This window comes from Salmo salar, chromosome 01 (genome assembly GCF_965601325.2).
Source record: "Salmo salar chromosome 01, fSalSal1, whole genome shotgun sequence".
NCBI lineage: Eukaryota > Metazoa > Chordata > Actinopteri > Salmoniformes > Salmonidae > Salmo > Salmo salar.
The window spans coordinates 140,691,681-140,714,332 of NC_138291.1; the positions used below are offsets into that span (position 1 = coordinate 140,691,681).

At 44.8% G+C, this 22,652-nt stretch overlaps 1 protein-coding gene across 2 annotated transcripts in view; it reads right to left on the reverse strand.

The window, feature by feature from the left end:
• Positions 1-21,534, reverse strand: part of mphosph9 (M-phase phosphoprotein 9) — a 35,861-nt gene extending 14,327 nt beyond the window's left edge. Inside the window, exons 1-20 of one of the 2 annotated variants that reach the window (XM_014127364.3) lie at positions 21,382-21,534; positions 20,384-20,676; positions 20,116-20,263; positions 18,712-18,801; positions 15,371-16,177; positions 15,006-15,078; positions 14,647-14,750; positions 14,352-14,471; positions 7,118-7,596; positions 4,867-5,016; positions 4,699-4,786; positions 4,381-4,596; positions 4,010-4,057; positions 3,825-3,889; positions 2,163-2,264; positions 1,746-1,970; positions 1,499-1,629; positions 589-912; positions 383-503; positions 118-191 (exon numbers count right to left, since the gene is read on the reverse strand). In XM_014127364.3, the coding sequence (XP_013982839.3) occupies positions 118-191; positions 383-503; positions 589-912; positions 1,499-1,629; positions 1,746-1,970; positions 2,163-2,264; positions 3,825-3,889; positions 4,010-4,057; positions 4,381-4,596; positions 4,699-4,786; positions 4,867-5,016; positions 7,118-7,596; positions 14,352-14,471; positions 14,647-14,750; positions 15,006-15,078; positions 15,371-16,177; positions 18,712-18,801; positions 20,116-20,263; positions 20,384-20,640 (3,622 nt within the window). In that variant the 5' untranslated portion in view covers positions 20,641-20,676; positions 21,382-21,534. Of the gene's footprint in view, positions 1-117; positions 192-382; positions 504-588; positions 913-1,453; positions 1,630-1,745; positions 1,971-2,162; positions 2,265-3,824; positions 3,890-4,009; positions 4,058-4,380; positions 4,597-4,698; positions 4,787-4,866; positions 5,017-7,117; positions 7,597-14,351; positions 14,472-14,646; positions 14,751-15,005; positions 15,079-15,370; positions 16,178-18,711; positions 18,802-20,115; positions 20,264-20,383; positions 20,677-21,381 lie in introns of both variants that reach the window. The other variant, XM_014127356.3, reaches the window with a different exon arrangement.
• Positions 21,535-22,652: the final 1,118 nt, after the last annotated feature.

Genomic DNA, 22,652 nt, shown 5'->3' on the forward strand with positions numbered 1-22,652 from the left:
TGTAAAGCAACAAAATAGGAAAAATGCCAAGAGGGGGTGAATACTTTCGCAAGTCACCGTATTCCACTGAACACACTAACCAGGTGTCAGTGGTGTAAACAATGTTGTTACTGTTACCTTCTGAAAACAGTCTCTTCCTGGGGCTGGAGTTGTGGAAGGAGTGGCGTCTCTGGTCCGATGCCACATCAAACCTGAAACGGACAATCACAAACCTGAACTCCGAGGCTAAAACATATCAAACACGGTAGGGAAAATGCGCCAGGAATAATAAGACACAATAGCTGGAGAAGACACACCTGTAATGAACAGGATGAAAACAAATCAAGGGTGCACAGATTCGGCTAAGGACCGGTCCTGTCGTCCAGGGGTACTTAACCCGTACCTGTTGTGTAGCCGCTGTTGTCGTGGTGGTGGGTTGCCAAAGGCAGTGGAGTAGTTCTCTGTAGGGCAGCGTTTGGGGCTGGATTTAGCCGACTGAGGCGTCATCAGGGTCTCTCTCTTAGCTAGAACAACAGAACCGTAGATGAGTTCAATAACCCTACACAATGAACTACACAAGGAAATAGCAGTGAAAATGACATGACGCACTGGGTGTGGTAGGGGGGAAGGTGGCCCTCTGGGCGCGGGGTGGCAGAGAGGAGGACCTGTGGCCTTCTGGAGACAGACTTCTCTGGGCTCTCAGCAGACACACTCCCCTGAATGTCCCAGACGCAGCCCTTCCAGGAGAAGCCACACCCTGGGGAGGTCCATCCCTGCCTCCATTCAGACAGACCATGCCTCTTTCAGATCCGGCCGCACCACTCTCATGACCAGTCCCGCCCCTGTCCTCCATAGCTTTGCCCCTGTCCTGTGTTGGTGGCTCTCTGTGGTTTCTCTCTACGAAGCCAACAGTGGGCCTCCGGCTGCCCAGCCCTGCAACACAGACAGATACATAGAGACAACTAGTTAATGATAATCGTGTCCCTTTCGGGGAAATCTGTCTTGCATCTCAACAAACACCACCACAGCACAGCATCATCTTATAAGTTAAAGTATATAGCTCAAAAACAGACTAACATGAGTAAACGTATTGACAGATACACATGCATTCAGAGTGAACCTCATTGAAAGACCGGTACGGTCAAAAGACTTCAGAGTAGACTAGAGAATCAAACACGTCTTCCAGCTTTTAGAGAACTTTCTTAGAACTGACAAGATCATGTTAGTTTGCAAAAAAAAAAAAAAAAAAAATCACTCAATTTTCACGAGACAGAAAATCTTAAAATGCTGGTTTCAGATTAACTAAAAAACACATATCCAAAAGGCTGAGGGGAAAATACAACCTCCAACTTTGTGACTGGAGCAAATGACTGAGCTATGCTACACTGTTCTAGCACCGTGCTGAGGACGGAGTGAAGAGAATGAGTTAGTGAGTGAGCGGAGGGCCTACTGTGGGATGAGGAGTGTGTCTTACTGGAGGCCAGTGAGAGTGAGTCAGTGGTACTGTGGCTGGTCTTACAGGGGGCCCGGTCCTCAGTGGTTCTGGTCTCATCCAGCTCTATCAGGGCCCTCATCAGTGGGGTCAGAGGCCCCCGAGCCTCCCTCACGACCTCACCCCGGTCCTGCTCACGCTCTGGAGGGGACAAACACCTACAGGACAAAACAGGACACAGGTGAGTTAAACTGGTCCGATTTTTAAATCAGGGTTAAATCAAGGGGAAAGGGGATTAAAAGGAGATATTCCAAAATTAACACGGCAACCATACCTCCTGCTGCCAGTGTGGTCTGTAAAGTGGCCCGAGCTGCCTGATTGGTCAGTTTGAGGGCAAGGAGACATCCTGTAACCCTGCGATTGGTCAGTTTGAGGACAGGGAGACTTCCTGGTGCTGTGTGATTGGTCGGTTTGAGGGCAAGGAGAAATTCTATAGGTGGATTCTGGTTGCCAAGGGTGTTTGCTGGGCGAAAGCAACAGGTCTGGATGGTGGTACAGACTGGAGAGGGACAACAGTAACAACAGCTAGAGTCAGACAGACAGACAGGAGAGGGTTAACAACAGTAACAACAGCTAGAGTCAGACAGAGACAGGAGAGGGTTAAAAAAATTATACCAGCTAGAGTCAGACCTGCTTTGGGACCTAATGGAAGCACAACATGTATGCATACGTGGAGGAGAGGAGACCTTACCCAGCTCCAGAAGGCTGTGTGTGGTTGTGGACAGCCTGGCGACTCCTGGCCTGGTTCTCATGCTCTAGCTGATTCACCTGGCTCTCCAGCTTACAGATCACCCTGAGGAGGAGGGCCACAGAGAGATACAGGGAAGAGTGTGTGGGTGATAGACAAAGGTCAAATACAGTATCTCCACCGGTGCTGGGACAAAACACACTGACAAAGAAAGAAAAGCTGGCACACGATACATCTATTCTTTGCTTGCCAAAATAGATAGTCACACCAAGAGAAGAGAATAACTCTTCTCTCAGTCAAAAGGGATTCTTCAATCTGTCACTCTTAGCCCGTATCCACAAAACATCAGAGAAATGGTCCTAGGAATCATGTTAAAACCTGTTTTAAGACGACAACAAAAACTTCCAGCTCAGAGGTTTTAGGATCATTTTAAAACGGTCACACAGGGCTATTGTCTGTAGATGGCTGTGCAAAAAAAAATATATGAAATCCTTTTAGATCTCAGGCTGAAACAACAAAATGTGGAATTAAGTCAAGGGGTACGAATACTTTCTGAAGGCACTGTAGCTAATTCAATAATCAAAAGAAAAACATGTTTATTTATTAGCCATGTGGTTCTAAGTATTTGGGCATAAAATAGGCTACATGTGAAATAATTTTCAAAAGCGCAAGAGATACTATTGCATGCTGGTCTAGATTATTTATGGATTGATCGTATAGAAATATCAACACACTTTAACAACTCCAAAGCAATTGCTTGTGGCATGGGAACCACTGACTCACTGCATTTCTCTATTGTCAAAACCCTTGCCGGTAACTTAACAGGTTAAGACAGCTCACGAGCTCTCCTAAATATCTGTCGACTAGGTGGAACTGGAACTTAAGACTAAAGAGGCTTCATGCATAGCTTTTATTTTGACCCATGAGAGTAGGAGTGAAGTCTCTATTCTCAGCACTTACGACACATTTTCTACTATGATGCGTATTGTGGATACGGCCTTTCTTCTCCTCCCGGTTCTCCTTTTGACCGTCTTTGCTGTTTGAGAGGATGGCAACGGGCTGTTGGTGGGAGATGGGTTGGAGGCTTGACCAAATCTGTACATTCAATTGTATTTTCCTTTCTTTTATTTATCATGGGCCGGAGCTCCTTGTGTGGTGTTGACCTTGTTTGTTGTGTCTGTCCCGTTTGTGGATGTTGTTTTTTTTGTCTTGTGTGACAATTCTAAATATAAATCGCCCCCCAAAAAATGTGGTCACTCTGGTAACACTGGAGGTGTCAAAAACACTCAACAACTGATGTCCGATATGGACAAATTACATAACTCTGAAAGTAATTGAAATACCCCAAATAGTTTTTGAACCCAGGTCTGATCATGACAAAGACATTTCGAAGTAAATATTTTGATATTTTCTCTTTGAAAATACAAGTAGTTGAATATTGTAATGTATTTGGAAATACACTTGGAAAGTATTGGCATCCATTTGAAAATACTCAAATACACAGACGCTTGTATTTGAAAATACCTTCAAATAGAACTAGACTTTCGACCACGTTATTTGAAAATACTCAAATAGGGCTATTTTTTAACCCAGGTCTGGTCATGATTTATCTAGAATATCTATCTTGTAGATGTTGGTTTTCAGGTCTTAGATGCTCGATGTTACCTTTTTAGTTCAGAAACCTGCTCGTTGGCATCAAACAGCTTGTTCTCTGTAGACACCAGGTTGTCCTGTTGATAGAGAACAAAAGGTTAGAATATTAGTACCAGTACAACTTGTCACCTGTTATTCTTGAGGTGGAATAACACCGAAAAGGAGAATAGATTATACTAATAGAATAGTTCCGTTACCTTAACCCCCTCGTGGTCTTTCTTCAGAGAGTCATACTCTCCCAGAAGCTAGGGAGACAAAAACACACAACCCCTGAGTCATCATGACCACACACACACACACACACACACACACACACACACACACACACACACACGAGTGTGTCTATTAAACCTTTGAGCTACAGCCAAATAGCTTATTACAAGGTCCCTTGCACACATCAGCGGGTACTGAAAGAGCTGCTCAAATAAGAGACGTAGAGGTACAGTTCTCCAGATGTTCTGCAGGACATCTCCCAAACTACAACACCTAGAAAGTAGTCTTTCCCAGGTCAGAGACCAGAGATTTCAGTTGGTTTACTTAGCTAGTCTGGTATAATGTCAGAACTCACGTCCTGCAGCATCTTGTACTCCCTCTCCCTCCTGGCCTCCTTCTCTTGTGTTTCTCTGCAGGCGTTCTCCAAGGCCTCCTCTAGCTGTCGGACCCGGGTCCTTAGGCGGCCGGCCGAGGAATCCTTCTCCCTGCCTGACTGCCTGCTTTCGTCCAATCGCTGCTGCAGGGACGTTGCCGTGGAGCAGGCTGTATCGTAGCGCTCTGGCCAGTCAGCCTGGAAAAGGCAGCAGAGCTTGTCCACACACACACACACACACACACACACACACACACACACACATACACACACACCCCTAAGGGTATAACAGTTTCCTACCAGTTGTTTCTCCAGGATGGTGTTCTTGTTCTCCAGCTCCTGGATACGGCTGCTGGCTTCAGACAGAGCTCGCTCTAGCTGAGCACACCTGGTAATACAACAACCACAACTTAGATCACACACACCAACCTTCCCCCAAACACACCCACCCACACTCTCCACCACTACCTCTGTCTGAGTGTGTGGTTGCTCTGCTCCAGGTCGTGAGGCAAGTCTCTCAGGTCCAGTTTGTCCCGGAGGACTTTGATCTCTGCCTCGTAGTAAGCCTTCAGATCAGCTACATGACGAGAATGTTTCTCCCTCAGCTTCTCTCTCAGCCTGGAGAAAGAGGGGAGAATAGAAAGAAGGGAAAAGAGGAGGAAGATGTGAATTGGAGGAGAAAGGAGATTAGTAGTACTCAGTATGTATCAATTAACTTAGTTATTCTACTACTAGTTCCTCTGATATATGCCCTAAATAATATTAGTGTGGCCCCAGAGGCGTCATGCCCATAGGGCGCACGTGCCCCCTCTGATTTGCCCAGAAAAAAAGGGAGGGGAAAAAAAGGGTTTAATTTGTTGATTCTCTGTAATACTACAGTGGTCTACAATGGTTTACAGTAATACTGTAATATATAGCACTTTTATGAAGTTGGCTTTAACTTTTCAGTGACGGGGGCAGTATTCGGAAATTCAGATGAATGACGTGCCCAAATTAAACTGCCTGCTACTCGGGCCCAGAAGGTAGGATATGCATATCATTAGTAGATTTGGATAGGAAACACTCTGAAGTTTCTAAAACTGTTTGAATGATGTCTGAGAGTATAACAGAACTCATATGGCAGGCAAAAACCTGAGAAAAATCCAACCAGGAAGTGTGGAAATCTGAGGTTTGTAGTTTTTCAAGTGATTCCCTATCCAGTATACAGTGACTTAGAGTTCATTTTGCACTTCCTAAGGCTTCCACTAGATGTCAACAGTCTTTAGAACGTTGTTTCATGCTTCTACTGTGAATGGGGAGAGAATAAGAGCTCCTGGAAGTAGATGAGTGAGAAAATGACATGAGCTCAGTGGCGAGCGCTCCCGTGAGAGTTAGCTGTGTTCCTTTTCTTTTTTGAAGACAAAGGAATCGTCCAGTTGGAATATTAATGATAAAAACATCCTAAAGATTGATTCTATACATCGTTTGACATTCTATACATCGTCTGTAATATAACTTTTTCGACTTTCTGTCTGAACTTAACTGCGCGAGCACAGTGCATTTGGAGTACTCTAACAAACGCGCAAACAAAAATGAGGTATTTGGACATATATATGGACTTTATCGAAACAAATGAACATTTATTGGGGAACTGGGATTCCTGGGAGTGCATTCCGACGAAGATCAAAGGTAAGTGAATATTTATAATGTTATTTCTGAGTTTTGTTGACTCCACAAAATGGCGGGTTTGGTTTCTACTCTGAGCGCTGTAATCAGATTATTGCAAAGTGTGCTTTCGCTGTAAAGTTATTTTGAAATCTGACACAGCGGTTGCATTAAGGAGAAGTGTATCTATAATTCTTTGAATAACAGTTTAATATTTTATCAACCTTTATGATGAGTATTTCTGTAAATTGATGTGCTCATTCACCGGAAGTTTTGGGAGGCAAAACATTTCTGAACATTACACGCCAATGTAAAATGGGGTTTTTGGATATAAATATGAACTTTATCGAGCAAAACATACATGTATTGTGTAACATGAAGTCCTATGAGTGCCATCTGATGAAGATCAAAAGTTAGTGATTCATTTGAGCTGTATTTCTGGTTTTTGTGAAGCCTCTCCTTGCTTGGAAAATGGCTGTGTGGTTTTTCTTGTCTCTGCGCTGTCCTAACATAATCTAATGCTATGCTTTCGCCGTAAAGCCTTTTTGAAATCGGACAATGTGGCTGGATTAACGACGGACGCTAGCATCCCACATTTCCCAGAGAGGTTAACTAGCCCAGATAGGTTCCCAATCTCATCACTAGCTGCCAAGAGGCCATTTCAGGCAATCAAGTTAGAGTAGCTAGCTTGTCTAACTATCTTAGCTAGCATGCCTGCTGGAAAGGTTGGTAGACTTTAGAAAAGTGAGCAATTACTAAATGTACTGAATAAGACTCACATTCCTTTCAATCTTTTACCCAGATTTTAGTCATAACAAATAACCACCAGTCAGGATACACACAGTTCAAGAAGTATGCTTAGATATGCAGAAAAATAAACATTTTTTCTTACGAAGAATTAAGTATAATTATGGCTTTAGATTGCAGAACAAAAATTGTTTCAAGTGTATGAAAAATGCAACTTGTCGACCTCCCAGCTATCCTCAGGGACTTTGTGCCCCTCAGATTTGTGGACTGCATGACACCCCTGTGTGACCCAATATATAAAAACATAACCAGCCCTCTGGCCACTCACAGAGAGACAATCACAGGGTCTTCCAGTGACGCCGCTTTCTCCATACGAGGGCTGCTCCGGGAGAGTGTGTGTGAGTGCGTCTGCCTCACAGACACAGCCAGTTGCTTCAGGGTGCTGGTGTGTGTGTGACTCCCCTCCTCCTCGCTGGCCTGAGTGACTAAGGCCTTGCGTTGCTGGCTGCTGGGGAGCATCAAGGGCTTGGAGGTAGAGGGGGGCGACGGGGCCGGTTTTATCCGAGCAGAGGCCCCTCTGGCTAGGGTAGGTGCGACGGCGGAGAGGCTGGAGGCGTTGGAGGCGCAGTCTGTGTCCCCGGGGTTGGCACTGCCCTCGGCCATGCTGTCTGGGCTGACGGGGGTGTCAACGTGGGGGTAGAGCTGCGGCTGGGTGGGGTAGGAGGGGCTGCTGAAGTGGGAGGGCGAGGTGAAGCCGGAGGTTCGATCTGATTGACGGAGCTGAATAGTGGGACCTAGAGTTAACACCTAGAACAAAGAGAAGGGTTAGAGTAGGTGTCTGTGTGTGTTAGGCGATATTGTATACCGGGGTATTTTGAAATACCGATAGTATGATTTTCAATACTGTGGGTTGGGGACACCCCCGCCTCGTTGGGGCTGCCAGGGCGCGTGCTACGCCACTGCTTATAACCGCAAGTTAAGTATAACTATAAGAAAAGTAAGATATGTCAAATAAATGATATCCAGCTCAGGGCTCCAGCTATGAATTTGGTTTGCTAACTTGCTAGATGTCAAGATCAAGCTTCTTGGGTACAGAAGAGACATTCAAATCTACTCCTGGTAAGTGACCATTGCAAAATGATCAGTTTCTCTGGTTTTACTATTTATAGGTATGTGTTTGGGTAAAAATGAACATTTTTGTTTTATTCTATAAACTACTCACAACATTTCTCCCAAATTCCAAATAAAAATATTGTCATTTAGAGCATTTCTTTGCAGAAAATGACAACTGGTCAAAATAACAAAAAAGATGCAGACCTCGAATAATGCAAATAAAATAAGTTCATATCCATTTTTAAACAACACAATACTAATGTTTTAACTTAGGAAGAGTTCAGAAATCAATATTTGGTGGAATAACCCTGATTTTAATATCACAGCTTTCATGCGTCTTGGCATGCTCTCCACCAGTCTTTCACATTGATGTTGGGTGTCTTTATGCCACTCCTGGCGCAGAAATTCAAGCAGCTCGGCTTTGTTTGATGGCCATCCATTAAGCAGCTCGGCTTTGCTTAAAATCCAATCAGCTCGGCTTTGCTTGTGACCATCCATCTTCCTCTTGATCACATTCCAGAGGTTTTCAATGGGGTTCCGGTCTGGAGATTGGGCTGGCCATGACAGGGTCTTGATCTGGTGGTCCTCCATCCACACCTTGATTGACCTGGCTGTGTGGCATGGAGCATTGTCCTGCTGGAAAAAATAATCCTCAGAGTTGGGGAACATTGTCAGAGCAGAAGAAAACAAGTGTTCTTCCAGGACAACCTTGTACGTGGCTTGATTCATGCGTCCTGCACAAAGACAAATCTGCCCGATTCCAGCCTTGCTGAAGCACCCCCAGATCATCACCGATCCTCCACCAAATTTCACAGTGGGTGTGAGACCTGGAGGCCTACAAGCCACAGTGTCTCGCACCCACTGTGAAATGTAGAATTTTTCCGGAAATTGTCCATGGGAAGTCCTGGAATTTTGCTTAAATTCATTTAAAAAAAGCTTATAACAGTGAACCTTTTTTGAGGGATACACATAAGGCAATTCTAGGTCTTGTGGCATATTTTGGTTAAACTATCCCCAATTCAATGGAATTGCAACCCTCTACATGCACAGTGCATTCTTCCATCACATGCACAGCTGATTCTCAAGATCTTGCACACTAAATTAAATGCTATTGAGCCCACACTACTACACTGTCTGAGCCAAGGACTACATGCTTTCTGGTTAGTTTTGATTACAATACTGGGTGAGGTGAATATATGTTATATGACATACATGTTTTTTTGTTAACTAGTAAATAGTGGCCTACAGCAAAGTGTGTTTAAATCATTTCTAACTTGTTAACAATTTCTGCTAGTTCGTTTTTGCTACCATGTGGGTTTTAGTTAACAGGCTCAAGCAAGCTGAGGAGTGTTAATTCACCTGTGTCCATAAATGGTTTCACTTTAAACCATTTATCTCACAAAGGAGATGTTTAATCTAACTGCTTAACTATTTATCTGTACATGGAATTGTATGTTTTTTTTTACGATTTTTTTTATAATCTTTACAGGAAAATGCCACGGGCACTATCTGATGTGTGGAGTCATTTAACTGCAGCTAATGTAGAAGGAAAAGCTGTGTACATTTGCAAATACTGTGCCAAATCATGTGTGAAGAATGCAACAAAGATGCAGAATCATCTGGCCAAGTCCATAAAGTTCCCTCAGAGCTCACAACAAGCAACCTCTGACAAAAGTCCCTCTAATTCTATTTGAGGTAAAAATGATGCATCAGACACCTTATCGATAGCAACAGCTCATGGTCCTCCTGGAATCAGAAGTTTTTTTGACTCAATGGAGGAACGTAGCCAGAGAAATGCTGATGAATGTCTTGCTCGAGCTGTGTATGCAACTGGTTCACCTCTGATGCCCACAGGCAATGTGTATTAGAAGAGATTTCTGAATGTTCTTCACCCAGCATACACCCCTCCAACCAGAGTTCAACAGAGTTCTAGTGAAGGTCACGCAAATCATAGAGAAAGCAGACTGTATTGCAATCATCTCTGATGGGTGGTTGAATGTTCATGTGCAAGGAATAATTAACTACATCTCCACCCCTCAACCAGTATTCTACAAGAGCACAGACACAAGGGACAACAGACACACCAGTCTCTACATTGCAGATGAGCTGAAGGCAGTCATCAATGACCTTGGACCACAGAAGGTATTTGCACTGGTGACAGACATGAAGGCTGCTTGGTCTGAAGTGGAGGTCCTCAAGGACTTCATGGCACTGAAAACAATGGATACACTCTACAAGAGAGACAAGGAAATGGTTACGTATGTGAAGGGTCATCAAGTTATAGCAGCATCTACCTGATCAAGCAAAGTGAGAAGAATAAGAACACCACATTGTAGCTGCCCAGCAACACCCGTTGGGGAGGGGAAGGAGTCTCTCCAAGAAATGGCCATATCACAGTCTGCCGATATGGACAACCCCATCAAGTGGATCCTCCTGGATGATGTATTTAGGGAGAGAGTGGTAAGCAGCCCAAAACCTATAGCAGTAGCCATTGCACGGATTGAGGGAGACAATGCCATCCTGTCTGATGTTCAGACTGCTTACATAAGTAAGAGAAGAAATCTGTACTGCCCTGCCCACTTCATCATTTCTTCAAGCAGAGGAAACTGCAGTTCTGAAGACTTCTGCCTGAAACACATACACACCGCAGCGTACATGTTGGACCCCAAGTATGCTGGCAAGAGCATCCTGTCTGGTGCAGAGATCAACAAGGCCTATGGTGTCATCACTATCATGTCTCACCACTTTGGCCTGGATGAGGGCAAGGTTCTTGGCAGTCTGGCGAAGTACACTTCCAAGCAAGGGCTTTAGGATGGAGATGGCAGTCGTGCCAACATATCTCATCAGCCACCTGGTGGAAAGAACTTTGTGGATCTGAGGCTCTTTCCAATGTTGCCTCCATCATCCTCCAAATCCCACCAACATCAGCCGCCTCAGAGCGCAACTGATCCTTGTTTGGGAACACACACACACCAAAGCACACAACAGGGTGACCAATACAAGGGTTGAAAAATTGGTAGCCACCCCGGGCAAATTTGAGGCTTTTTGAGCCTGACAACGAGCCATCCTCAACAAGGTTGGAAAGTGAGAGTGAAGATGAGGCCTCAGAGTCTGATGTTCAAGAGGTGGACATTGAGGAGGTCCAGGGAGAAGACATGGAAGCCTGAGGAAGACAACCAAAGCTTTAGTTTCTAGACTGTCATTTAACAGATGCATGTTGAAAAAGTTTTTGGGAGATGCGATGGATCATTGGGGATCATTCAATATTCCCTTTTTGCTGTTCAGTGAAACCATCCCATGTGAAGAGTCAACTCATTTAATTAGTGTTAAATTCGTAAATAAATAATTATTTTTTTATTTCTATTGGAAGGACGTAATCATTTGCAACTATGTCTACTTATGATAAGGTAAAAGGTTTATGTTTCTGTCTCCATATGATAAGGTAAATATATCCAATGCAAAAAACACCTACATTTAAATGGTATTAATTTGAATTTGCATATATTTCCGTTAATTCCCATATATTCCCACGGAAAGTTCCCACCTCTGAAAATTCCCCAAAATGTGCAGCCATATATAAAATTAATACCATTTAAAATGTAGATGTTTTTTGCATTGGATATAGTTACCTGATCATAAGGAGACAAACATAAACCTTTAGAACTCGTTTTTCAACCACTCCACAAATTTCTTGTTAACAAACTATAGTTTTGGCAAGTCGATTAGGACATCTACTGTGTGCATGACAAGTAAGTTTTCCAACAATTGTTTACAGACAGATTATTTCACTTAATCACAATTCCAGTGGGTCAGAAGTTTACATAGACTAAGTTGACTGTGCCTTTAAACAGCTTGGAAAATTCCAGAAAATAATGTCATGGCTTTAGAAGCTTCTGATAGGCTAATTGACATCATTTGAGTCAATTGGAGGTGTACCTGTGGATGTATTTCAAGGCCCACCTTCAAACTCAGTGCCTCTTTGCTTGACATCATGACAAAATCAAAAGAAATCAGCCAAGACCTCAGAAAAACAATTGTAGTCCTCCACAAGTCTGGTTTATCCTTGGGAGCAATTTCCAAACGCCTGAAGGTACCATGTTCATCTGTACAAACAATAGTACGCAAGTATAAACACCATGGGACCAGGCAGCCATCAAACCGCTCAGGAAGGAGACGCTTTCTGTCTCCTAGAGATGAACGTACTTTGGTGCGAAAAGTGCAAATCAATCCCAGAACAACAACTAAGGTCCTTGTGAAGATGCTGGAGGAAACAGGTACAAAATGATCTATATCCATAATAAAACGAGTCCTATATCGACATAACCTGAAAGGCCACTCAGCAGTTTGCAACTGCACATGGGGATAAAGATCGTACTTTTTGGAGAAATGTCCTCTGGTCTGATAAAACAAAAATAGAACTGTTTGGACATAATGACCATCGTTATGTTTGGAGGAAAAAGGGGGAGGCTTGCAAGCCGAAGAACACCATCCCAACCGTGAAGCACGGAGGTGGCAGCATCATGTTGTGGGGGTGCTTTGCTGCAGGAGGGACTGGTGCACTTCACAAAATAGATGGCATCGTGAGGAAGTAAAAATTATGTGGATATATTGAAGCAACATCTGAAGACATCAGTCAGGAAGTTAAAGCTTGGTTGCAAATGGGTCTTCCAAATGGACAATGACCCCAAGCATACTTCCAAAGTTGTGGCAAAATGGCTTAAGGACAACAAAGTCAAGGTATTGGAGTGGCCATTACAAAGCCTTGACCTCAATCCCATAGAAAATTTGAAAAACTGAAAAAGCGTGCGCGAGCAAGGAGGCTTACAAACCTGACTCAGTTACGCCAGCTCTGTCAGGAGGAATGGGCCAAAATTCACCCAACTTATTGTGGGAAGCTTGTGGAAGGCTACCCGAAACGTTTGACCCATGTTAAACAATTTAAAGGCAATGCTACCAAATACTAATTGAGTGTATGTAAACTTCTGACCCACTGGGAATGTGATGAAAGAAATAAAAGCTGAAATAAATCATTCTCTCTACTATTATTCTGACATTTCACATTCTTAAAATAAAGTGGTGATCCTAACTGACCTAAAACAGGGAATTTTTACTTGGATTAAATGTCAGGAATTGTAAAAAGCTGAGTTTAAATGTATTTGGCTAAGGTGTCAGTAAACTTCCGACTTCAACGGTATGTATATAAATGTATGTGTATCCACACACACACACCAAAAATATAAACACAACATGTATGTCACACCTGACAGGTGTGGCATACCAAGAAGCTGATTAAACAGCACGATCATTACACAGGTGCACCTTGTGCTGGGGACAATAAAAGGCCACTAAAATGTGCAGTTTTGTCACAGATGTCTCAAGTTTTGAGGGAGCATGCAATTATTCATGATGACTGCAGGAATGTCCACCACAGCTGTTGCCAGAGAATTCAATGTTCATTGATGTACCATAAAAACACTGTTTTAAAGAATTTGGCAGTATGTCCAACCGGCCATACGTGTAACCACGCCAGCTCACATCCGGCTTCTTCACCTGAGGGCTCGTCTGAGGGGAGGGGTGCTGAGGAGTATTTCTGTCTGTAATAAAGCCCTTTTGTGGGGAAAAACTAATTCTCAATGGCTGGGCCTTCATCTCTATTGCGTGGGTCTGGCTCCCAAGTGGGTGAGTCTACGACCACCCATGGCTACGCCCCTGCCCAGTCATGTAAAATCCATAGAATAGGGCCTAATGAACTTATTTAAATTGACTGATTTCCTTATATGAACTGTAACTAAGCAAAATCTTAGAAATTGTTTCATGTTTCGTTTATATTTCTGTTCAGAGAGGCCATTCTACTGCCAACATTTGTCTATGGAGATTGCATGGCAGTGTATTTGATCTTATACCTGTCAGCAACGGGTGTTGCTGATTTAAACGGGGTGTCCACATAATTTTGTGTGTGTGTGTTAGATAGATATATCTATCTATCAGTGGAGAATGGCTCATAATAATAATGGCCGGAATGGAGCAAATGGAATGGCAAACACCTGGAAACCATGTGTTTGATGTATTTTATACCATTCCACTGATTCCGCTCCAGCCATTACCACAAGCCCATTCTCCCCAATTAAGGTGCCACCAACCTCCTGTGAGATACACACCCACACATACATTTTTTTCCTTTTTTAATTGGAAGCACAAAACCATTTAGGCAACACGGATCTTGATCCATGAGGGGCTTGAATGTCTCTGCTGTAACCATGAAGATAGCTCAATTCTTTTTTTTATAGCACCCCTTGTGTAAACTTCCGGTAATACAGTATACCCTGGTATGGTACAGAAACTATATGAACATCTGGATACCGCCCAACCTTAGTGTGTGTGTGTGTGTGTGTGTGTGTGTGTGTGTGTGTGTGTGTGTGTGTGTGTGTGTGTGTGTGTGTGTGTTATACCTGTGGTGACGTGGGGCTGCAGGTGAGAGAGCGGTCCCAGTCGGTGTGTTTAGACTCAGTAGTTCTCTGCTTGCTGTGGTAGATCTCTCTGAGAGACAACTTCTGGTCCTCTGGAGAGGTCTGCGAGAGACAGAGAGACGCACAACAAACTAATACAATGGTGGGAGGTGGTGTCATTTGTTTTTATTTACTTGGGATTGAGGTCTGAAAATGTGTGGGATTTCCCTAATGCAGAAGAGACTAACTTTTTTCAGCACAATGAAAACAAACACTTGTCCTTTTGTCCTTCACGTACCAGACTGATAGAGGCCTCCTGCAGCAGGAGGTAGGCTCCACTGTCGAAGCTGTCAGGTAGGGGGCGGTAGAGCTCACTCTCATCCAGGCGCCAGTACGTCAGACCTGAAGGGCAAGAAGCAGACACATATCACTACATTATAAACAACCTTAATACTATACTGCTTTATAACTACGTTAGTACAAGCACTTAGCATTATTGCTTTGACCGCATTTCAGAACTGCTGCTCAAGCAAAGGCAACAGTGTTATTCAACAAGGTGACAAGACCGCGCAGCATGTAGGCCAATGTTTAGAGCGGATACAAAGAGGCCTCTGTGTGTGTGTGTGTGTGTGTGTGTGTGTGTGTGTGTGTGGTTACCTGAGGCCTCAGACATGAGGCTGTCACTTCTCCTCAGAGGGAAGGAGTTGGTGAAGGTAGCAGCCGACCCATGCTGAAAACAGAGAGAAGCGAGATGAACATAGGAGAGAGAATGAGACCCAAAGCTAACTCCAGTCTTTTACTCTTTCCTTTTCAAAATGCTTCCCCACAAGGAATCCTGTTTCAACTGACTGTGACGCATATAAAGCAGGGCAGACACAGTGACACACAGACAAAACACAAGGTGATATAACAAAATGCCAGCGCATTATACTGACCCTAGTAATCCAAATAGTTTTACATCATTTTATCCAGCTACTATAAACTCAAATGGAACCGGGTGCGTCGGATGGAGTTCGGTGTACCTGGTCCTGGAGGTCAGTGTTCTCCAGGGGGCTGTCTCTAGGGCTCTGCCTGGGGCTGGGCTGCTGCTCCTGGGAGGAAGAGGTCTGAGGGCCACTCTGGCCCAGGAATGGGGCCTGGAGGGGTTGGGGGGAAGCCAGGGGAGGTTGGGCCTGCCCCGCCGTGCTCTTCTTGGGTTTGCTGCGTCTCTGTCTTTGAGCCCAGGAGGTCAGCGGTTGGCTGGAGGTTCTCTGCTGCTCAGGTGAACTAGGATTGTCTCTAGGAGCCACCTCATTGGCCGAGGCACTCCTCTGCTGACTCTCCTGGCCAATCAGAATGGTCTCTGTGTAGTCCTGGAGGTGAAGGGACCAACCAGGCTCCTCTTTCCCCCGGCCTCTATCTTCTACTCCCCCCGGAGTCTTTGTCCCCTCGAGCCCTGACCCCCAGGCCGACAGGGTCCCATACCCACTGCTCAGCACCGTCCCTGCTCCCTCAGCCCACCTCTCTCTTGGGGTGACCGGCCCTGGCCGAGGGGATGTGGGTAGAGGGAAGGTGGAGCTCAGAACGGGTTGGGGGACAGAGAGGGAGGTGGGGGGAGCAGAGAGAGGCAAGTTCCCATTGGGAAGGTCCGTGGAGGGTGAGGGGTGGATGGTGGCAACAGCAGGAGAAGAGGAGTAGTCTGGGTGTGTCTGTGTGACAGTAGACAGGTAATCGTGATGTGTCTGTGTGTTGGTGGTAGCAGTAGGGGTATATGGGTAATTGTTGTGGGTCTGTGTGCTGGTCTGGCGGTTCTGGAGCTGAACCAAGGCTTTGATCTCATCCTGAATCAGCTGGAGGAGGAAAATAACCACAGTGTAAACAGGCATCAGAACATGCTTCTTCATGGATTGTAGAACAGGCCACGTAAAGTTCAGAGCTGTATTTGGCAATAGTCAAATCAAATTCTATTGGTCACATACACATATTTAGCGGATGTTATTGCAGGTGTAGCGAAATGCTTGTGTTCCTAGCTCCAACAGTGCAGTAGTATCTAACAATTCACAACAATCTAAAAGTAAACGAATGGAATTCAGAAATACATAAATATTAGATTGAGCAATGTCGGAGTGGCATTGACTAAAATACAGTAGAATAGAATACAGTATATAAATAGAAGATGAGTAAAGCAGTAGGTAAACATTGAAGTGACAAGTGTTCCATTATTAAAGTGGCCAGCGATTCCAAGTCTATATATACAGGGCAGCAGCCTCCAAGTCGCAGTGTTGCGTAACCGGGTGGAAGCCGGCTAGTGATGGTTATTTAACAGTCTGATGGCCATGAGATAGAAGCTGTTTTTCAGTTTCTCGGTCCCAGCTTTGATGCATCTGTATTGACCTCGCCTTCTTGATGATAGCCGGGTAAACAGGTCGTGGCTCGGGTGGTTGATGTCCTTGATGATATTTTTGGCCTTCCTGTGTCATCGGGTGCTGTAGGTGTGCTGGAGGGCAGGTAGTTTGCCTCCGGTGATGCGTTGGAGAGACCGCACCACCCTCTGAAGAGCCCTGCGGTTGCGGGCGGTGCAGTTGCCGTACCAGGCGGTGATACAGCCCGACAGGATGCTCTCAATTGTGCATCTGTAAAAATGGAGGGTTTTAGGGGCCAAGACAAATTTCTTCAGCCTCCTGACTGGCCACACTGTCTGTGGCCCGTCAGGAAGTCCAGGACCCAGTTGCACAGGGTGGGGTTCAGACCCAGGGCTGCAAGCTTAATGATGATCTTGGAGGGTACTATGGTGTTGAATGCTCAGCTATAGTCAATGAACAGCATTTTTACACTGGTATTCCTCTTGTCCAGATGGGATAGGGCAGTGTGCAGTGCGATGGCGATTGCATCGTCTGTGGATCTATTGGGGCGGTAAGCAAATTAAAGTCGTCTAGGATGTCAGGTAAGGTAGAGGTTAAATTATCCTTAACTAGCCTCTCAAAGCACTTCATGATGACAGAAGTGAGTGCTACGGGGTGATAGTCATTTAGTTCAGTCACCTTTGCCTTCTTGGGTACAGGACCAATGGTGGACATCTTGAAGCAAGTGGGGACAGCAGACTGGGATAGCAAGAGATTGAGTATGTCCGTAAACACTCCAGCCAGCTGTTCTGCGCATGCTCGAAGGACGCGCCTAGGGATGCCATCTGGGCCAGCAGCCTTGCGAGGGTTAACACGCTTAAATGTCTTACTCACGTCGGCCACAGAGAAGGAACGCCCACAGTCCTTGGTAGCGGGCTGCGTTGGTGGCACTGTGTTATACTCAAAGCGGGCGAAGGTGTTTAGCTTGTCTGGAAGCAAGACGTCAGTGTCCGCAACATGGCTGGTTTTCCCTTTGTAGTCCGTGATTGTCTGTAGACCCTGCCACATATGTCTCGTGTCTGAGCCGTTGAATTGTGACTCCTTTGTTTCTGTACTGACGTTTTGCGGGGGAGGGTCTTGTAAGCATTTCGAAAAGTTGAGTAGCAGTGGTCCAATGTTTTTCCAGAGCGAGTACTACAGTCCATGTGTTGGTAAAACTATGGTTGCACTTTCCTCAAATTTGTGGTTTCCAGTTTGCATAAAGTCCAGTGTAATTCTGAGGGTCGTCATGGTATCAGCTTGAGGGGGAATATACTCGGCTGTGACTATAACTGAAGAGAATTCTCTTTGGAGATAATACAGTCGGCATTTGATTGTGAGGTATTCTAGGTCAGCTGAACAAAAGGACTTGAGTTTCTGTATGTTATCACAATCACACCATGAGCAGTTAATCGTGAAACATACACCCCCGCCTTTCTTCTTCCCAGAGAGTTCTTTATTCCCGTCTGCGCGATGTACTGAGAACCCAGCTGGCTGCATGGATGGGGACAGTATATTCCGAGACAGCCAGAGTATGTTACAATGCCTGATGTCTCTCTGGAAGGAGATCCTTGCCCTGAGCTCATCTACTTTATTGTCCAGAGACTGAACATTAGCAAGTAATATACTCAGAAGTGGTGGATGGTGTGCACACCTCCTGAGTTGGATTAGAAGTCCACTCCGAATACCTCTTCTCCGCCGGCGGTGTTTTGGAGCAGCCTCTGGAATAAGTTAAATTGCCCTGGGGGGTACGAACAAAGGACCCAATTCGAGAAAGTCGTATTCCTGGTCGTAATGTTGGCGAGTTACCACCGCTCTGATATACAAAAGTTATTTCCGGGCTGTATGTAATAACAACAACAAAAATCTGTGCTAATAATGTAAGAAATAACACACAAAAAAACAAAATACTGCAAAGTTTCTTAGGAGCTAGAAGTAGAGCTGCCATACCTGTCGGTGCCATCTTCTGTGAAAATCACACACACTCAAATAGTAGTACAAACCTGTATTTGGCACTGGTACTGTTCTTGCTGAGCCAGGATCTGCTCTTGGTACTGTTTCTCTACTAGCTGGAACAGATGCAGCCATCGACCCTGTTGAACAAAGGCACGTACACATCTTCAACATTAGGTCTGTACAGTACCATCCAGAAAGCATCGGAAAAGATTTCCTCTTAAAGTTATGGGCACATTTCCAGTGTGAATATGAATATGGCAAATAGTCAAATGTTCTGATTGGAGGGAAGAAGTGTGACAGCTGTGAGTTAGGCTCGCAGAAGGGGTCTGTGTGCGTGTGGGGGGGGGGGGGGGGGGGGGGTGCATCCGGAAGCAGCTGTGCTCCAGTGATGATGTGAGAAAAGTGAATTAGTTGTACTATGCCATGCACCCAGGGAGGTGAGGTGGCAGGGGAGGGGGTATACACCTGATATTACAGTCCATAAGATACTCACCGATTCCCTTTTAGAGACTCGGTTATTTGCACATTTTCAAACATTGGTTAAATGTTAATCTTTTCTGGGCACAATGACAGACTTGGGTATGGGTTGCATCTCAAAAGTAATCGAGCCTGTGTTTTCAGATCAGGAAAGATGTATGAGAGGAGAGGGCAGGAGCTCATTAAGACAATTGGGAAAGATCCCTGTAGAGCTGGGACGCAGGCAATTTGCTGACCTTGTTCATTACGACAGTAGCCTATATAAGTGAAATGTGAAGTTTGAAATAAGTTTGTTAATATTGGTGATTGTTCATGGGACAATTGATGGCTACAACAATCAAACTAGAAGTAGTAGTTTACAGGGTAATAAAACTAAACAAAGTGGGGCACATTAATGTTATAAACTTATCGTTCGATTTATTGTTATCAGATCAGTTCAGGCAATTTATCACAATATGGATTTTTGCCCATATCGCCCAGCTCTAGATCACAGTATTTAAAGCTGGGGAATACAGTACTCTCTCTCCGGTGTGTTTTCTTCTGTGTGAGATGAGGTGGCACTGCTGCCAGCATCACAGTTGTCTATTCCCCACAAATCATGTCCTGTCTGAAGAGATCAGCTGCAGTTGTGTGATGTGTGCAGTCTAGGGACCAAGTGTGTGTGTGCTGTCAGCTAGGATCCACAGGGACAGCAGAAGCGACAGAGGAGGGATGAGACTGCCGGCTGCCCAACGTGCTGCAGGAGAATAATGACCACACCAGCTAATCCCAGTATCACCCTTTGCAAGGAGAAGTTTAGAGAACACACACAATCACATGTCGCTGACATACTAACTGCCACAGACATTTCTCTATCAGTGGCTGCATTACTACTTGGCAGTCCTTCCACACTAAATACATGGTATCCTATATATCGGTTTGTCTGTTGTCCATCCTACCCTTGCAGTTACAAAAGAGCACAGACACTTTCCTACCTCGCAGTCCTTCCACATCTCCGGGTCAGTCTCCCCACTACTCTGGATCTCTTGGACCAGGGCTCTGAGGGTCTCCAGGGAGGAGGGGTTGATGAAGGGGAGACTCTTGCCAGGCCCAAAGGCCTCCTCCGTACTCAGACACAGGCTCCTGGGGAACACAGTAGGAGTCAGGAAAAGGGACTAGGTTGGAATACTCAATCTAGCGCACTTATTTCAAAACCTCCTACTACACTGCCACCTCCAGTCAGAGTCCACAGTCTCCACACACCTGATCTTATGGGGGAGGCTGCATGCTGGTGTGATGTCTTCAGCTCTCCCATCTACAGTTTCCCCTGCAGTCTTGGAGTTGGCATTGAGTTCCTCCGTCCCGGACAGCCCCAACCCAAGTCCAAGTCCCAGCCCCAGGCCAGAGGCTGCTGAGGTGCCCTCTGAGGACTCGCTTTCCTTGCCCCCTTCCCCGGCATGGCAGTGGCTCAGGGCCCCCAGGCTGGACACATCTTCAGAGATACTGTCATCTGTGGACATGCTTATGGGCCCGCAACCTGGGGGAGAGTCTGATACCTACAAAGGAGATAGAGGGGGACAATCAATGAGTGGAATGAGGGAGACAGCTCTCCCTTAATCTACAGGCTGATTGGGGTGGGGGGGGGGTTAATACTTGCAGGAGATCGAGGGGAAAGGTCTGAAGTTACGTATGACAAACACATTTTTCAGGGTGAACAGTCCCTTTAAACTCCAGAGTACAGACATTGACCAGGACTGTGGTGTGAGATGAAATAAAAGCAGGTGGCTAGGCCCTTTGGTGATGGTGACCGTAATCAAACTTTCACTTTTAACTGGGGCAGTTTCATTCAAATAGTAACTTGCATACACTTACTGGATAAGATTAGAGTAGAAGCCTTGCAAGATATATCTGACAGGGGCATTAACCAGCAGTAAACATATGAGATCGTCAAGCAGACGTATCTAGCTACATTACAAGCTAAATATAACTACCTGGATATCGTAGCTAGTCTCCTTCTGCTTGCTAGTACAGTATTAATCTAGCTATTGATTAACTGCCCAGTTGTTCGCTGGCTGTATCCTGCTGGCTAGCTAGTTATCGTTGGTTAACCATGCTAACTGACAGGTTTGCAAGCATCAACGTTTACGATTGAAAATGATTGAAACTAGCGCCTTCGTCAGGCTCAATAAGCACACACTCGATTCATAGTTAATATGTAAAGTAGATTAATAAGATTTTTAATAAAGCTCGCTTTAACTTACCAGTTAACTTGTAACGTAACTTCACCCATATTTTACCTTCAACAATACTAGCCAGCTAACTAGTCTACTGCAGCTAACGCTAGCTAGCTAGCGGTGCTGCAGCATAACGTTCAACGTCAAAACATTACGCAATGTCTAATTGGCCGAATGAAATCGAAAACGACTTATCTGATTGGCTGTCTCTCTCATTCAGCCCTTATGATTTGCTGTGATGCACAGTGCACTGTACATGATTGGTAGAACTTGTAGGAAATGATTCATTCGCTGCAGGGGTAGAGCAATTCAATTTAACACGCGGGAGACAAAATTGTTGTTACAACCTAACAAATATGCGATTGCTAAATTGTTATATGCAATCAGGTTTGGGTAGGTTACTTTCTAAATGTGATCAGTTACAGTTACAGTTACTCCAAATGTTAATCCGTAACGTGATTTTTGGATTATCCAAACTAGTGAAATCGGTATGTTACTAGATCCAACAGTGCAGTAGAATATCACATAAACACAATACGAATACACAAATAATCTACAAATGAGATAACGAGTCCATTTAACAATCCAATGAAGATATGAGTGAGCATATGTCCGAATATAAATACGTGGTGTGTACATACAGTATATCATTTGGAAAGAAAATAGTATTTACAGTAGTAGCTATATTAGCTATTTCGAGAATACAGTATATACATACACAGCAGGGAGGGTGTGAGAGAGAGAGACATCCACATAAAGAGAAGCCCGTGCAATTATTGGAACATTTTCTTGTCGTGAGGAAAATCTCCAACATGGAGTCACAATCATAACGATTGGGAACTATTTTACGCTGGGAAGATTTTTACATGACACGTACGCCGCACGTTCAGAATAATGCCCTATATGTAAGTCATTGAACGTCACCGCATAGGCTGTTTATGTACTGTTGTTTCCCCTCCCCTTGATTTAGCTAGCTTGCATAATTAGCTGTCAGTTGGTCTAGATAGATTGCTCTCAGAGGTGTGCGGTTTTAACTTGCTTGTATAGCTAAATAAACGAATATAAAGATAGGTTTTAGCCAAAGTATAAACAACCGTTTCACATCTCCACTAGTTACTTTGACATTGTTCCAAGATGTTACAGGGCAGAGGAACTGGCAAGTAGCCAGCTAGTGATGGCTGTTCAACACTCTGAATGCCTGGAGATTAGAAACTGTTTCTGTCTCTCTGTCCCAGCTCTGATGCACCTGTACGGTCTCTGTCTGCTAGATGGTAGCAGAGTGAACAGACAGTGGTTCG